General features: G+C 50.1%; 1 protein-coding gene across 1 annotated transcript; it reads right to left on the reverse strand.

Moving 5' to 3' along the window:
* Window positions 1–388: 388 nt before the first annotated feature.
* Window positions 389–10,813, reverse strand: KCNS1 (potassium voltage-gated channel modifier subfamily S member 1). The gene is made up of 4 exons (XM_012780431.3): window positions 10,464–10,813; window positions 8,687–8,765; window positions 7,151–8,214; window positions 389–6,349 (listed from the first exon to the last, which is right to left on the reverse strand). The coding sequence occupies exons 2-4, from the start codon at window positions 8,760–8,762 to the stop codon at window positions 5,885–5,887; spliced, it is 1,605 nt and encodes a 534-aa protein (XP_012635885.1). The 5' UTR covers window positions 8,763–8,765; window positions 10,464–10,813; the 3' UTR covers window positions 389–5,884.
* Window positions 10,814–17,255: the final 6,442 nt, after the last annotated feature.

Genomic DNA, 17,255 nt, shown 5'->3' on the forward strand with positions numbered 1-17,255 from the left:
TACATTTATGCAGCACTTGTTATATGCCAGACACAATGCAGAGCCTTTCAGATTAAATACTCCAATTTTTTTTTTCTCAGAAACTCCGAGCTACGCCCTTTCTATAAATCTGTGATTCTCACAGTGTTCGGTACTGCCAGCTAGGAGGTGTTTTGGAGATGTGGGGGGAGAGGGGTTGCTGTGACAAGGATTGAGGGGCTCCACCAGCATTTAATGGGCAGGGGCAGGTTTACTAGATGTTCTGCAATTTATGCAGGGGCAGTCCTGTGCAACAAAAAATTCTCATGTGTCCTATACAACATTCAGATGTTTCACTGGATATTTATTTTTCATGAAAAACTTGTTTATAAGTATCTGATACTAAACTAAATTTCATTTACATGTCAACAGTACTTTGTACAGGATTTTACAGTTGATTTTCTAAGAATGAACTATGTAGAAATAGATGCCTGTAGTTGTTTTGTTCGGGCCTTTACCAAGAGTTGTTCTTTATTTTGGAAAAAATCACATCATCAGTGGCAGCAATGCTCGTGAGTTTTGAGTCACTAATGCAAGACAACACACAGGGTGAGTGAAGGCAAGTGTGTGCAGGGCCTTGTGGTCCGTGGGAAGGGATTTGGGTGTCACTTCTGATGGAGAGCCATCAGAGAGTTTTAAGCAAGGAACTGGCATGATCAGATTTATGTTTTTCAAAATTATGCCTTCATGAAATAGTCCTCAGCTATAGCCATCAGGACAATACAGTCTGCCCCACGTATAGATGGGTGCTGCATCCATGGATTCGACCAACCATGGGTCAAAAATGTTAGGAAACAATTGTGTCTGTACCGAACATGTGCAGACCACCGAGGATGAGGCTGTCAGAGAAGGGGTAGCATCTGTCACCGTTTGATTGTAAGGAAGTGAGGAATGCCCAGGCTGTGTGATAAAATGTTTTGTGTCAGCTGCATAGAATAATGTACAGGGAGAGTCAACAAAGCAAGCCCAAATATCAATCCCCCCTCCTCCTTTTTGGGCGCAGAATGACATGTACAGCATTTCTATGACCAATGGATCTCATGATTTGCAGTAGGGCTGAGTTCTCCAAATGCCAGAGTTTGTACCCAGTTATGCAGGTTGTTGAATTCACAGCCCTGCTTCACTCTTACAAAGTTAGGCATTGATAGGGTGTGGGATTATGACAAGTGGAATGGTCATATGAGAGGATGTGGGAGAACATCAAAGCTCTCTAAAACACTGGGTGCAAACAGCTCACACCCTTCCTCACACTCCCTGCTTGCCCCACCCACCCAGGCTGCTCAGCTGGAAAGCAGGGATCAGTCTGGCCAAGAGGGTGAAAAGTAGACTGTGCAGGAAAGAATCTTGGACACCTGCAGAATTGCAGAAATGTGTTAATTGACACCATCCAGAATTTGGGGAATATTTGTGGGAATGTATTTTTGTGGCGCTTGATCAAGGAAGGGGAAATGTAATTTGGACCAGGCTGATCTTCCTGATATGAAGTCACTTAGCAGGGATTTGGCATTCTCTGTGCTGCTCCAGGAGCTGGCTGGGCTTAACAATTTGATGAGTTGGCTAATGCAAACCTGGACCAAATGCTGGCCCATATGAAATGGAACTTAAAGGCCCCAAGTCCCTTGTAGAGGAAGGGATTTAAAGATTTCTGAAGACAGGATACTGGATTGGGTCTATTTTGGGCCTCCTTCCCACAAATACCTCTAACTATGGCTCTCACACTTTATCCTTGCTTTGAGGAAAGTCTAGATCAGGAATGCTGCCGGGTGCAGGGGCTGCCATTTGAAACAGGTTCCCTGATTTCCGGGAGGAAGAAGTATGCAGAGGTGTGGGAGGCCAGGTTGTTAGCATTTAATCCCACAAAATTAAGTGACAGTGAGCATTATAATATTCAGCAGGCTCCAGATGAGGCCAGAACTCAGGATGTAGGGCCCCAAAAAGGCAACTCACCAAAGGCAACTCACCAAAGCCTTACTTGATTTGTATAACCAACAAAATACAAGAAACCAAAAGAAATCCAAAAACACGCTCTAGCTCTGGCAGAAAAAAGTCCTGACTTGAGCCACTGTGGTAGTTACAGATCATCACCCAACACTAGGCTTGAGTTAGTGTGTTGATCTAAGTCCCTTTGATGGAAGCATATGCTACTCACCCTTGAGGAAGGCTTCTGCTATACTACTACGTGAGCGTAATGCAGATATTTCCTGTGCCTTCTAAAAGGACCTGTGGCCACTTACCAGAGTAACTGGACGCTGGAGAAAGTGAAATGCCTGAACCTTTCAAGGAACCCTGGATGAAGACTTTGAGCTGATGCCAATTTCTCGGGTTCGAGAGCACCACTGTAGGCCAAGCTATCGTGAAAAATAGTGTTTTGACTTTTGTCCACATCATTGGAGGCCTAGTGGGATTCCAAAGCCAACCTCTATCTCCAGTTTCTGAGTGATAGTTGGAAAAGATCCCCACATTGGCTCCCTGATGCACGCACGGAGTAAGGGCCATTATGCTATATTAACAAAAGGCCAATAGAAGCCACTTGAACAACTGTTTCAAAATACAAAAATCAACAGTGGAAATATCTTTGGGGAGGCTGCAGAGATCAGTGCCTGTACTACAGATCTTGCAGGGTAATGACTCTTATCAAAACAAAACTAATTCCCCCTGTTTGGGTGGTGCAAAATTAGATGGGTCTTAGGAAATGTCCTTACAAGTGTGCTTATGAGACACAGGCATTGGGAGATTTGACACACACACAGAAGGTGATGTGATACCAGAAGCAGGGACTGGAGTGAGGCAGCCACATGCCAAGAAGGCCAAGGAGTGCTGGCAGCCCCCAGAATCTGGAAGAGGCAAGGAGAGGATGCTCCCCGAGACCCTCTAGAAGGACTGTGGCCCTGCCGACACCTCGATTTTGGATTTCTGGTCTCCAGAACTTTAAGAGAATACATTTCTGCTGTTAAGAACCTTTCAATAAAGGGATTTGTTCTATGAAGTTTGGATTCAGTTGAGGAGCCACACTTGGGGATCTGGGGGGCCACATGTGGCCTTGAGGCTGCAGGTTCCCCACCCCTGGTAAGCCATTAAATTTGTGGTAATTAGTTACAGCAGCCACTGGAAACTAATACACCTTCCAATAAATTCACTTTTTGCTTAAGATGGTCAATTTCTGTTGCTTGCAACCAAGGAACTCTAATTGAAACAGTTGTTCATCATTCTAATGATTTACTCTAATGAATTACCCTCCGACTGGATTCCTGTCACTTGCAGCCTGTTCTGGCTGGTACAATCACAGACAAAGCCTGTGCCAGATCCAAGACTGGAACCAGAGACTGTGGATTCCAAGCCACTCCTCATGCTGTCCCCAAGCCCCAGTCACTCAGAGAAACCAGTTCCATACAATGTCCCTGCCAGGGCTCTTTATTTGCATAACGGGTTTGACTGACACATAGGAGTAGCAGTTGCCATTGCTTTTCTGCCTGGACCACGCACAACCCTGCGGGGGCACAGCCCAGGTGATTCTCTCCTGAGCTTTCTCTACTCCAGCTTTAGAGACTTGTGTGCAGGGTCAGAAAGCCTGGAAGCCATCTGGCTTCTTGGTGTGTTTGACAAGACCATGGGAGAGGTGCATGCGGCCCTTCCGATCTGGGCCCCACGTTGAAAGGCGAGTGTGCGGGAGGGCTGGAGTGTGCTGAATTCCTGACAGCCCCTTTGGCTCGGCTCCAGCCTCTGCTCTAATCCGGAGACTCGGGATTCATGGGTGAATTGGGGACCCACTACGTGCGAGGCCCTGTATATGACACAAGACCTTCAACACGCAGTTCCTTCTGCTTGGAATATTCCTCTCAGGAACCTCTTTGTCTAATTAGCTACTTATCCTTTTGATGGCGGGTTGGATCGTCACTTGCTTGGGAAAACCTCTGACCTTCTTGCGTGTGCAGTGGTCCCTGCTACATTATACACACTTAGAGTTCCTTGTACTTAGACCGCACCATTATATATTTATGGGATTATTGCATTAACGGTCGTCTTCCCTACCAGTCCAAGCTTCACGAGTATAGGGATATATATTTTATCCACTACTGTATCTCTTGAGCAGTCAGTAAATCAGAGGCCAGATGGGTAAAGTAAATCTGAGGAGTGGTTGGGCATAACACAGCAGTGTGCGTGTGCGTGTTTGTGTGTGGGTAGCAGGCAGGCAAGACGCTATGGGGAGCGGGAGAGTGCATGCCTCACCCAAAGGAATTCAAATTTTTAAGATATACTAAAAATACTGTTCGGCTAAATAAAACATGTCTGCAGGCCACATGTGAAGCCCTCGCTTTAGATCCTTCCAATAGATATTTGTTGAACGAGTAAGTGAAGAACCTACAAGGACGTCATTGTAGAAACTTCAAGAACTAAGCAGGGACAGGGGAGGCAGAGCTGAGAGGGCCTCCATTGCAGTCTTGTTCGCACCCTTTTGAGGACTGGGTCTCTCTCTGCTACTCCTCTTCGCTCTCCATGCTTGGAACCCAGGAGGCCATACGAATTGATTGACCTACTCGACGTTTACTAAGCGTCTCCACTCTGCACCAAACCTGGGGTTCCGACAACGTCTTCCGTCTTGAGGCTCAGTGCAATGAGCAAGAGCCACAGCCAGGCAGCGACAGTATAGCGCTGGGTGCTGTAGCCACAGCATGTGAAAAGGGTTACGGGAACTCCTCCCCCAACCATCGCGGCGAGTGGAGAGAGGACTCGCCAGGTGAGTGTGAGAGCTGGGCCCCAGCAAGGAGGAGGGGCTGGAGGTGACCCAAAGTCTCAAGTGTTGGCCTGGATGGCCACTCGAGGCAGGGCTGGGGGTCTGTGTGGTGGGCAGGAGGGAACTGCCAAAGTCAGACTGGAGGGGTGTGGGAGGCAGGTGTCCATGCATGGCAGACCCCCTGCCACCAACATTTCTGAGCTGGGCTGGCTTGAATTCAGTGTCCCCTCTGCTCCACTTAGCTTTCTTCTCGCTCTGGGTCATAGACTGTGACCATTAGACAGATGGGCTGGAATCTGGAGACGGGCAGGGAGTGGCCCACCTCACACAGCAGGTCCTGGTGCAGCTGGGTCCAGACTTGAGGCCTCGAGCCCTTTCGGATTTTCTTTAAGTCAAGTCAGCCCTGGGAGGCAGGTGCGGGACAGTATTGCTTAGCACATCTTGCACATCAGCTGAAGAGGCAGTTCCCTTCTCCCTCCCGAGACTCATCTTTGACAGCTGACTCTTGATAGAAGTTTCTAGAAAAGAACCATAGCTGAGGTCCAGGTGTCATTCATCCAAATCTCCTGTTTGGTCCTTTCTCTTACTCTGAAAGGGGCCTCTCACCCTAGGGATCAACATTGGGGATCCAGGAACCCCCTAAAGCCTCATGCAAACCTCGTGAGGTCAGAAGAAAGAGGGGGTTGATGGAGCACTGGTTCCAGCAGGCCAACAAGCCTGGATTCCAAACTTGACTCTGCCCCTTCTATTGTGTGGTTTGGGTGAGTCATTGCTCCTCTGAGCCTCAGCTTCCTCCTCAGTGAAATGGGGATAATTCTCATCCTCCAACCAACACAGGGCCAACCACTGGCGAATATATAGGAGGTGCTCAGGAATCACTGGCATCCTTTCGACTTTGTCCCTCCAGCTCATGCCTGCTTCGTGGATGGCTTCCAGGCTGCTCTCAGAATCTCGCAGAATCTAGGTATTACCATCTCCTGCCCCGGGCCTTGGGAGGAAGGTATGCAGCTTCTGAGTCTCATTTCTCAGGCCAGCATGAGAGGTTCACTACCACGAAGAACTTAAGAGGGGAGGAATCTCTGCTCCGTTCCAGCTGACTGCAGGGGCAGGGGAAGGGGTCATGGAGCCCTGGTTTTAATAAATCTGTGGCTTTTGAGACTCACTGGGAGCCTCCAGGTCTGCAGACCTTCCCTCCTGAGAGGTCTCTCTGGATGTCTCCAGAGACGCGTCTGACACCCCGTCAACACTGCTCAGCAAGTCCTCGAACTCTCGGTGGCCGCTGTTGCGCACGGCTGCCTCTAGAGCCTTCTGGCGCTGGTAGAAGTGGGAGAACTTGTTGAAGATGATGGTGATGGGGAGCGCTACCACCAGGATGCCCCCTAGGATGCAGCCCGATGCCGCCAGCTTGCCAGCCAATGTCACTGGCACCACGTCCCCGTAGCCCACGGTGGTCATGCTCACTGTGCCCCACCACCAGCAGGCTGGGATGGTGTTAAAGCCCACGTCCTCTTCCTTCTCAGCTGTGTAGGCCACGCCGGAGAACACCGACACGCCCACGGCCAGGTACAGCAGTAAGATGCCCACCTCCCGGTAGCTGTGCTGAAAGGGAAGGTAGGAACCCAAATCAGAGCTGGTGTTTACAGGCCTTGTACTGGGTATATGGGGAAACTGAGGCCCAGAGAGCATTGGCACAAGCTGTTCACCTTGCCTCCCTCCCCAAATCAGGCTGAGTTCCCTGCCTCGAGTGTAAGCTTGCCGGGCGCTGGTTCACCCCCGGCGCAGCGCCTGGCACAAGGACGGTGCTCAATAAACTGCAGCCAGGCTTTTAAAAGCCAGCCCTCCAACCTCAGCTTCTCCGTCTACGGGAAGAGAATAAATAATAGCATCTTCCTGAGGAAGTTGTCCTAAGGGCTAAATTGATAATGGATGTGAAACCGGCACAGAGTTAGGGCTCAGTATTAGTGTGGGGGCTATTTCCAGACTGTGCCCATTAAGGGAGACCTATGACTGTCTGTGCCCGCGATAATGCCAGAAGAAAGGCTCTGGGAGAGAAGCCAGTTAGCATCCTGCTTTGCACATCTGTGTGCTACGCGTCACGTTTGACATATATTTTGATATATCAAAAGTGACCTTTGTCTTGTTTTTTGTTTGTTTTGGAAAGGAAAGACAAGCAAAGCTATGCCTCAATTTTCTCCTTGGGAAATACAGGGAACAGTGAGCTCTTCCCTACAGGGCTGTTGGGAAACTGTACACCTGGCATCTGGCCCTGTGCCTGGCACACGGGACTGCATCTCAGTTCAATGTGCGCCTGGACGTGGCAGGTTTGTAAGTCTACCTGCCAACCTGCCCGGTGGCTGCACCCGCCTCCCTCCGCCCCAACGCGGCCTCCGAGAGTCCTACCTTGAGCGTGGCGCCCAGCGAGCGCAGCCCGGTGGAGTGGCGCGCCAACTTGAGCACACGGAAGATGCGCATGAGGCGGAACACCTGCACGACCTTGCCCAGGTGGCCGAGTTCCTCACCACCCGTGCCGCCGTGGCTGTTGCCCCCCAGCGCCACGCTGGCCAGCAGCGTGAGATAGAAGGGCAGCACCGACACGATGTCGATGAGGTTGAGCGGGTGGCAGAAGAAGTTGCGCGTGCTGGGCGCCAGCAGGAGGCGCGACGACACCTCGAAGCTGAACCAGGCGATGCAGAAGTACTCGAGGCGTCGCAGCACCGGGTCGTCGCGCACGTCTTCCGCGCTGCGGCCCGCGGCCACCGTGGCCACGGCGGCCGCCGCCTCGCGGGCCTGGTACTCGGGCAGGCTGTGGATGCACATGGCGGCGATGGAGGCGAGCACCACGCCGATGGAGACGCAGCTGAAGAGCTTGCTGGGCAGCGAGTAGCCCGGGTTCTCCATGGTCAGCCAGAGGCGGCGGCGCAGGCGGCCGCAGCGCGCAGTGCCGTAGCGCGCCAGCTCGCGCTGCACGTCGGAGATCTCGTCGGGGTTCGGGTCCACGCTGCTCGGCGTGTCGCTGTCCTCGTCCCAGGCGCGCGGCCGCGTCACGCGCCGCTCCAGGTAGCGCGCGCGGCAGCACGCGGCCAGCGCGCTCTCGCCCAGGCCCCAGTAGTCGGCCTCCTGGCCGAAGGCGAAGACGCACAGCTCGTCGAGCACGTGCAGCCGGCCGGTGCGGTAGAAGTGCAGCAGGCTCAGGAAGAAGCCCGGGTGCCGGTCGAAGTAGAATTCGCGCGCCGCCGCGTCATAGTCGTCGCACAGGCGCCGCGCCTGCTCCTCCGACCTCGCGGCCTGCAGGCGGCCCAGCCGCGTGCCCGGGAAGCGCGCCACGGCGCGCGCGCTCAGCCGCCGCCGCACGCCGCCCACGTTCACGCGCAGCGCCTCGTCGCTCCGCCGCCAGGGGACCCCGGGGTCGGGCACCCCGGAGTCGGGCACCGGGGGCTCGCTCACCGTGGCTCCAGTGCTCCCACCTGCGGACACCGGAGGGGCGCGCTGAGGAGGAGTCCCCAGGCCTCCCGTCCAGGAAAAGCGCGTTAAAATATCTTGCTCCCTCCACCAGCCAGGGCGTGCTGGAGGCTCTCAAGTACCTGGTATGCGGTAAATGCTCGGCAGGTGTCAAGCGCCCTCTGGACTCAGAGTCAGGCCTGGACTTGAATATCCCCCAACCCCAACGGGGGCGCTTTGGCCAAATCAGTGACCCTCCGCATGCCCGTTTCATTTTTCTTCTGTGGAAAACAAATGCTGAGATCTACCTCGAAGGACAATGAAAGCAACGGAATGGCAGGATGTCCTGGCACCTGGTGGCTGCCCATATAGGGTGTCTGTCTCCTGTTCCCCAACAAACTTGGATAAGCACACCAGAAGTCTACGGTGGGATCTCGGACATGCCGGCCCTCTGAATCTTAGTTTCCTCCTCTGCAAAATGGGGATGTTAATACTTACCATCAGGGGCAGCTGGGGGGATCAGTTTAGACCAGTTGTTCTCAAAGTGTGTTCCCCGCACGAGCAGCATCAGCATCACCTGGAAATTTGTGAAAGATGCAAATTCTCAGCCTGCCATAGATTTACTGAACCAGAAACTCTGGGGGTGGGAGTCCAGCAGTGTGTTTTAACTCACTTCAAGGGTGATTTGGGTACACAGTCAAGTTAGAGAGCCACTGTAGAGTTAGAGCATCTGTAGAGTTAGACCTGACATTGAGCCCTGGCTCTCTTGTGTGACCTTAGGTGTGTCACACCACCTTTCTGAGTCTGTCAAACAGAGATAAAAATACCCACCTCTAAGTGTGGTTAAAAACATTAAATGACCTAATATATTTATTGGGCCTGGCTCACGGGGTTTACGAAATTATCCACCTGCGTCGTTGTCTTCTGGAGTCAGGCAAACCAGGTTTATATGCACACTTGATGCACCTGGGGCCTTAAGGAAGCTCTTCACTCTCCAGACTCGCTTTCCTGCACAAGGCTCGGCGCAGACATAAGTGCCTCCCCACAGGGACGGCTGGAGGATTAAGGTAGGTTATGGACAGTGCTCGGCCTTAGTGGATACTCAGGAAGGACTCAGGTCTTTCCACTGCCCACTGACTCTTGGCTCTGCTGGAATTGAGGGCTAGTGACTTGACTCACATCCTGACCCGTGGTAATGTCATCTGCACTGTGGGTTCAGTAATGCCTACTTCCCTGGGTGGATGAGGATCAAGTATGCATCAAGCCAGCCCAGTACCTGGCAGGGAGCCCAAATGCCCTTCACTTACCCTGGGCTTGGTATTAAGCCGGTCCTCAGCTCTGTCACTTGTGACAGAGAGGCCAGTCTCTTGCCTGCTCTGGGTTTTAACTCTCTTACCTCTAAGAGAATGGAGATAATGGCACTTTGGATGAACAGTTACTGTATGTGTGCAAAACCCTGGAACTCAGTAGGTGCTCAATAAGCATTGGCCCTTTGTACTTCCCTCTGGTCAGACCTGCGTCTGGATTCCGAGTCTGCCACTTACTAGCTGCTGACCTTGAGTGGCTCATTGCCCTCTCTGGGCTTCAGTTTCCCCCTCTGTACCCTGGGCAACACTATACTGCCCATGAGAGGCCAGGAGGATTAAATGATGCAAGATGTTTATGGGCAGCACAGGCCCTGGCACACAACCTGTGCACATAACTATGTGTGTTCTGCAGCCCCACTTCCACCTCCACCTGGATTTGACATTGGAGATGAACTTTCTAATCCAGTTCCGTCACCCACTAGAAGCATGACATTGGGCAAATCCCTTCCTCTGTCTGGAACTCACTCTCCTGCTCTATGAAATGGGCTAATTAGTTCACCAAACATTTCCGGACGAGAATCTGAATATCAGTAAGAAAGATTAAGTGACTTGTTCAAAATCACCCAGCTAGCCCATGGCACAAATAAGGCTGGAGACCAGGCTTTTTGACTCGAGACTCTTTCCACACACTTATTTTGAGCACCTGCTACCTGCCAGTCGCTTGGCTGGGCTTTGTACACGCCGCACTCTGTTTAATCCCCACACCAACCCTGCCAGGGAGGTTTGCTGCTCCCATTTTACAGATGAGCAAGCAGGACCGGTTGGTTCTCCCCAGAGCCTGCCCCCCACATCGCTCCGTCCTTGGGGGGCTCTCCTAGACCGGAACAGAGCACCGGGAACTCCAGGCAGCGCCGGCTCCCACTTGGGCCCTTGCCCGGACCACGCCCCTCTCCGAGGAGGCCCCTTACCTGTCGCGGGCCCTCCGGGGCGCCCTGTGCGTGTGTTCCCGAAAGCGCCGAGGCTGGGGAGCCCCTGGCTGTGCTCGGGCTCTTCTCTGTCCCGGCGGCCCCGCTGCTGTCTGAGGCCCCGCTGCACCCTCCTCCCTGCTCCTTGTCCGCCTCCGTCCCCGCCGCTGAGGACGCATCGATCGCTGCCGGGGGAGGGAGGGAGGCCGCGGGCAGCCGGAGGCGGTGGTTTCTATTCTTGACTTGATTGGGTGGTAGTGGTGTCTGGAGCCCGGACCCAAGAGCCAGGGCATCCTCCCGAGTCAGGGTCCCGGGCAGGAGGGCGCGCTTAGGCGACGGGGATCCCCCTACAGAGGGATTTCAGCTGAGGCTTGTCTGGCAAAGGAACAGCGGTGTGGTTTGCTTAACTGAGTGCTTAGTATGTGCCGGGTGCCTCATCTGCGGCAGGTGACCTATCTCAGTGATTCCCGACACAGAGTAGACAGGGACAGGCTCTTATGCCCCTCCCCCCCTATTTTACAGATGAGGCCCAGTCACTCGCTCAGACTGCGAAGGGGAGGGCTCAGTAAGTGAGTTGTAGAAAGTGGCTTCATCTCCCTGGGGCTCCCCCGGCTGTGCCCAAGCCAGCTCAAGTCCTAGCTCTTCCCAGGTGAACTGTGAAGCCTGAAATGGGTCCTTTTGTCCCCTGAAGCTCAGCGTCCTCACCTGCCCAGGGATCCCTGATTCCCACCTTCCAAGTGGGTTGTGAGGGCAAAGGAGAGCTGCGCCAAAGAGCTTCGTAAAGGTGTGTAATCCCCAAGCATTTCCGTATTGCGTGGCTACTGTGTGCCTGGCTGGGGGGAGGGTATTAGAGACACAAGGCTTCACAAATATTGTTAACGGTGATAATTAACAACACGTATTGAGCGCTTATCTTGTGCCAAGTATAGGCCTCATCTCATTCAACCCGCAAATATATCATTCCTATCTCACAGATAAGCAATGTGAGGCCTGGAGAGGCAGGGTGACTTGCCCGAGGTCATGATCTCTGAGGCCTCTAGGCCAGCACCGTCCAATAAGTCTAATGTGAACCACATATATAATTTAAAATTTCTGATAGTAACATTAAAGCTAGTAAACAGAAACAGCTGGAATCATTTTCAATAATATATTTTCTTTAACCAAAATATTATAGATCCAAAAGATTATAATTTCAACATGGACTCAGTAAAGAAATTATTAATGAGATATTTTACATTTTCATTTTGATACTAAGTCTCTGAAATCCAGTGTACTAGTTTTTTATTGCTGCATAACAAATTACCCCAATCTAGCAGCTTCAAACGATACAAATTTATCATCTCACGGTTTCTAGAGGTCAGAGGTCTGGGCAGAGCACGGGCGGATTCTCTACGAAGGGTCTCACCAGGCTAAGGCCACGGTTTCGGCCAGGGTTGAGGTTCTCATCGGGGGTTTGGGGTTTTCTTCTAAGCTCACAGACCATTGGCAGAATTCATTTCTTTGTGGTTGTAGGACTGAGGTCTCCCTTTTCCTGCTAGCTGCTGGCTGGCAATCAATCTCAGATCCCAGCAGTCCCCAGACATTTTTTGCCACATGGCCCCAGAGGCAGTTCACAGGACGGACTTTCTTTCAGGCAAGCCAGAGTGCTGCCTTCCAACTCCTGTAACCAGGCAGAGAAAATCTCTCCTTTTAAAGGACTCCCCTGATTAGGCCAGGCCCACCCAGGGCTGTCTCCCTTCTGCCGTGTGTAACACACTTTCACAGCTTCCGCCTATGCTCGAAGAGAAAGAGATTATACAGGGGTGAGGGTCATTGGAGGTTATCTTAGAATCCTGCCTACCACATTCACCTAGAGCAAATCTCAGCTTGGACTAGTCACATTTCACGTGCTCATTAGCCACCTGTGGCTAGTGGCTACCATACTGATCAGCACAACCTAGAGCCTTTCTCTTCAAAGTAAGAGGTTAGAGCAGGAAGCTGCTTTGTGATCATTTTGCCCAACTCCCTCGTTTTACCAACAGGGAAACTGAGGTAGATCAGCAGAGAAGCGGGTCTCCCATTTCCTGGCCCAGGACTTTGTCTGCAGCCTTGGCTACCCCTAAAACTCAGGCGTTCTTCCTGGAGCCGGAGAGGTGGTTTCCAAAAAGGGAAAAGACAGTCCTATTTCCCAAGGGCAGATGAGAACGGGACCAGGATCTGGTTTCATCCTCAGATCATGTTGTGGGCGGTAAACGAAATTCTGGATGATTCTGAGTCATAGAAGTGGGAAGAGGGGCATTGTGGGTATCTGGGGCTAAAGGGCTGTCAATGTCCTTTATAACCCATGGATAGGCTGTCCCCCAAATTCTCCTTCAGTCCCTGGCCAGGAATGGTCATTTGAACCCATGGGGGGTCTTACCTGAAGAATAAGCTTGATGTTGCAGAAAACAGATATATTTAGAATTAAGCTGAGATGAGTGTAGTAGCCAACTTCTAAACTGTCTCCCTGTGGTGCCGGCCGCTTGGCTTCCATGCCCTTGTGTAATCCCTCCCCTTGCATGTGGGCAGGACTTACTGATTTGCTTCTAATGAAGAGAATGGTAGCAAATGTGATGAAATGTCACTTTTGTCATTGGGTTACTTAAGCTTGTGACTTCCAGCTGGCTTTGATGAAACAAGTTGCTATGCTGGAAAGGCAAGGAAATGAGGGTGACTTCCAGCCAACAGCCAGCTAGGGACTGTGGTATTCCATGAGCACTTGTGGAACTGAATTTCTGCCAACAGCCATGTTAACTTGAAAGTGGATCCTTCTCTAATTGAGGCTCAGATGAGACTCCCACCCTGGCCGGCCCTTTGATTGTAGCCTTGTGAAGCAGAGACCCCGAAGCAGAGGACCCGGGACTCTTGACCCACAGAAACTGTGAGGTAGTAAATAACTGTGTGTTGTTTTAAGCTGCTACATTTGTGGCAACTTGTTACACAGCAACGTATGATGAATACACTGGGTTTGAATCCTGCCTTTGCCACTAAATTGCTGTGTGAGTGATCCTGGGCCAAGTGTCTCCTTGGATCCTTACTTTCCTCATCTGTAAAATGGGGACAACATCTACTTTTCAACACATGCTATTCCCTCTCCGTGAACAACTCTTCCTGCCTTTTGTTTACCGAGTGTATCAGTTAGAATTTAATTTAGCTGCAGGAACAGAAACTGAAACACAATGGCTTTACTAGAGAGGAGTTTGCTTTTTTTGGCAGGCCAGAGCAGGTGCAGCTGCCATGAATGGCATTGAAGATGCGGTTCCATGTAACTTCCTCCTTCACCATTCTTGTGTGTCTTTCATCCTTACCCATACCCCCCTGGGCATCTTTTACCCATTTTGTGTACTCTGGCTCCTGAGTACTTTTCCTCCTGACAGCTAGTATCTGGGGCTTCCCAGAGGCTGCTAGAGCCTGCTTCGGCTGCACACAGCGAGAGCCTAAAGTCCCTGGGAATTTATGTGTCCCACCTACACTTGTCTCTAGGACTGCCCTGTGGGACTTCACTTGATGTCGTACGACTGCTGGCCTCTTCTCCTCCTGGTGCACTTCTCTACTCCTATACCCATTTTTCCTGGAAACATTTCCAAGTCATTGTATAAAAATATGAATCTTTATCTCAAGATTTGTTTGGATGGGACCTAACTAGGACTGTCCTCAAGGATGCCAGATGGCTCTTCTGGCTGCATCTGCCATGCTCCAGGAACCACACAGGGTAAATGGATGATGTACAAAAGGCTGAATCTGTCTGATTAGTTAGGAAAACAATAGCTCTCCAGAAAGCCCCTCTAGTAGACTTTCCTTTACTTCTGATTGGCCAGTCCTGGGTCACATGGCCATGCTTAACTGCAAGGGAGCCTAGGAACAAGTTTTTAAATTTTTAATTTACTTTTAAAAATTGAAATATAATGTTCTTATACTAAAGTGCACAAATATGAAGTTACACCTAAATTATTATTTTTGAACAAATTTATGCATCCATGTAACTGAAACCCAGGTCAAAATATAGAATGTCACCAGCACTCTAGTAGCCTGGAGGTTGGGTGGGGCAAATATTTCCAACTGGGGACAGTGCTATTGGTCAGGAAGAAGGGGAGAATGAACCCTAGCATACTTGGCTAAATCCTGCTGAAACTGAAGGTTTTCACTTGGATATTGCCTCCTTTTGGAAGTCTTACCTAGTTTCCATGATGAGTTAGATCCCTTTTGGACTCCTATAGCCTCCCAGGTTTCTTTAGCTGGTATATGTCATGCAAGTATCTAGCTAGAGCTTTGTCTCATCCACTAGTGCATGGGTTCTGTGAAGGCATGGCCTAGAGCCTATATTAAGTGCTTAGCAAATATTTATTGAATGAGTAAGGAGGAAAGCAAGGTTGGAATCTGCAAAAAGAGCCAGGTATCCACCCTCCCAGGAGACTTTCCAGAAGGCAGTGAGACAGGTAGTAGAGCTGGAGCTGACTGAGTTGGAGTTTGGCAGCTAAGCACAGAGCTGGCATTGCATAGACCAATGCACAGACCTAATGGAACAGGTAGCAAGTTAGCCAGGAAGCTGAGCAGGTGACTCTGGAATGGACTGTGTAGATGTTGCCATCTGTGGCCAGAGAAACCACAGTCTGTGACCTTTCACCTCCTGTCATTCCAGGGACCTAGATTAGAACTTAGAGCCCCTGGATAGCCATGGGGCACTTAGCAGCCAAGTCTTTTTTTTTTTTTTTTTTTTTTTTTTGCTAGAAGGAATGAAATAAATATCCAGAAATCTGACAAAGAATTTTGTGTTATCTGACAAATAATTCAAAATAATAAACTTGCAGGAGGATCACTTGAGGCCAGGAGTTTGAGACCAGCCTGGATAACATAAGATATCCTATCTCTCTAAAAAAAAAAAAAAAAAAAAATTAGCCTGGTGTGGTGGTGTACACATGTAGTCCCAGGTACTTGGGTGTAAGAGGCAGGAGGATCAAAGCTCAGGAGTTCCACGCTTCATTGAGCTACAATTATACCACTGCACTTCAATGTGGGTGATAGAGACCTTGTCTTTTTATTTTTATTATTATTTCAATAGATTTAGGGGGTGCAAGTGCTTTTTGTTATATGGATAAATTGTATAATGGTGAAGTCAGGGGTTTTAGTGTAAATGCCACCAGGACAGTGTACATTGTGCCCATAGATAATTTTTGATCCCTCAGCCCCTCCCACCCTCCTCTTTTCTTAGTTTCCAATGTCCATTATACCACTTTATGACCATATGTGCCCATAACTGGCTTACCTGGGAGCTTCCTGCTGGAGACCCTTAATTTCCCTCCTGATGCAGAAGGAAAGAAACCCAGGGCAACAAGCCATCACCAACAGGCTTGGATGCCAGTTGTCTAGAATTGAGCCTGGTCACTTAACCATTTGGGGGTTTTGTAATCCCTGTTTTTCAGATGTGGAAATAGCCTTTAGAGCTGGAAGGAATCTTCAAAGACTAAATGTAATGGATTAGTGTAGTTAGTAAGGATGTAGTTTAGGATTAGACTGTGTGGGGTTGAATCCCAGCTCTGCTATGTATAAACTGTACAACCTTGGCCAAATTAACCTCTTTGTGCCTCAGTTTTCCTATATGTAAAATGGAGAAAATGAATGAAGCTTACTAGTAAGGCTGTGAGGATTTTATGAGATTATATATATAAGTAATTAAAACAACATCTGGCATAGGATAAGCTCAGTAATTGATAGCTGTTGCTGCTTTTATTAATATCTAAGGATTCAAACTTCTTAAACAGGGGGAAAAAAAAATATCTAAGGAGGAATATGGTATGGTTGAATCCTGGATCTGTCCCCTCTCAGCTGGGGGTCTTGGGCAAGTCACTTATCTCAAAGCCACTATTTCTACAGGATGGATGAAAGAAATGATGTTTTAAAGTGAGAGGCATAAAGTGGGCATTCACTACAGACTAATAATCAGTACCTGAATTAGTCAACTCTTACTGTGATCAATCTGTGACAGACAGCCCCCAAATCTCCATGGCTTCCTACTGCAAACATCTATTTCTCTCTCAAAAGCTTGAGATTGGCTGGGAGAACTCAGGCCTGTCCCACGTGTCTCTCATGCTGAGACTGCAAACTCTTCCCATGGCAGAAGGTGGAGGCTGTAAGAAGACTGGGGCCTTGTACTGACATTGGTGCACCATCTTGTCTACCCACATCCCATGAAGCAAAACAAGCCTCATAGCCAAGCCCCAGTCACTGGGACAAGGGCATGTGCACCTTCCCACGTGCACCTTCCACATGGGAAGCCATGGTACACATGGGAAGGGAGGGGGCAATTGTGGGCAAATAATCAAGTCCATTGTACTATCTGTGTTAACTACCTGAGGTTATATATGGATGGGGAAACTGAGGCCCAGAAAGAGGAAGAGAAATATCTAAGGTCCCATGCAGTCAGTGACTCATAGATAATTTTCCTCCTCTCCCTTGGAGATCTCCCTTGGAGATCTCTCTCTTGGATCTATACAGCTAGCAGTTGCCACTTTTGAGTCAACAGTTCAGGCATTTGAATCCCATGAGGACCAATGGTGAGGAAGTAGAATTCTTTCCATCTTCCAAGAGGGGAAGCAGAAACGCAGAGTGGTGAAGGACTCACCTGAGATCACCCTGCAAGGTCCAGAGAACTTGAAAAGAAGACCCAGGATTTTCAAGTTTACCTCCATGGTTGACCTCCCAACCCTGGAGTCCATCAGGACACAAGAGGCCCAGCAGATAGAGCAGGGAGGAGTTTGCCCACCTCCTTTCTCTGTTCAA

Source organism: Microcebus murinus, chromosome 16, assembly GCF_040939455.1.
Source record: "Microcebus murinus isolate Inina chromosome 16, M.murinus_Inina_mat1.0, whole genome shotgun sequence".
In the NCBI taxonomy this organism is placed as follows: domain Eukaryota; kingdom Metazoa; phylum Chordata; class Mammalia; order Primates; family Cheirogaleidae; genus Microcebus; species Microcebus murinus.

Excerpts from the sequence above, each read along its gene's own strand:
- KCNS1 (XM_012780431.3), bottom strand. The coding sequence starts at position 8,762 with ATGCTGATGCTGCTCGTGCGGGGAACACACTTTGAGAACAACTGGTCT. Across the intron at positions 8,215-8,686 it reads CCCCCCAGCTGCCCCTGATG|GTGGGAGCACTGGAGCCACG; the intron begins GTAAGTATTAAC and ends CGGTGTCCGCAG. Across the intron at positions 6,350-7,150 it reads CGCTGGGCGCCACGCTCAAG|CACAGCTACCGGGAGGTGGG; the intron begins GTAGGACTCTCG and ends CTTCCCTTTCAG.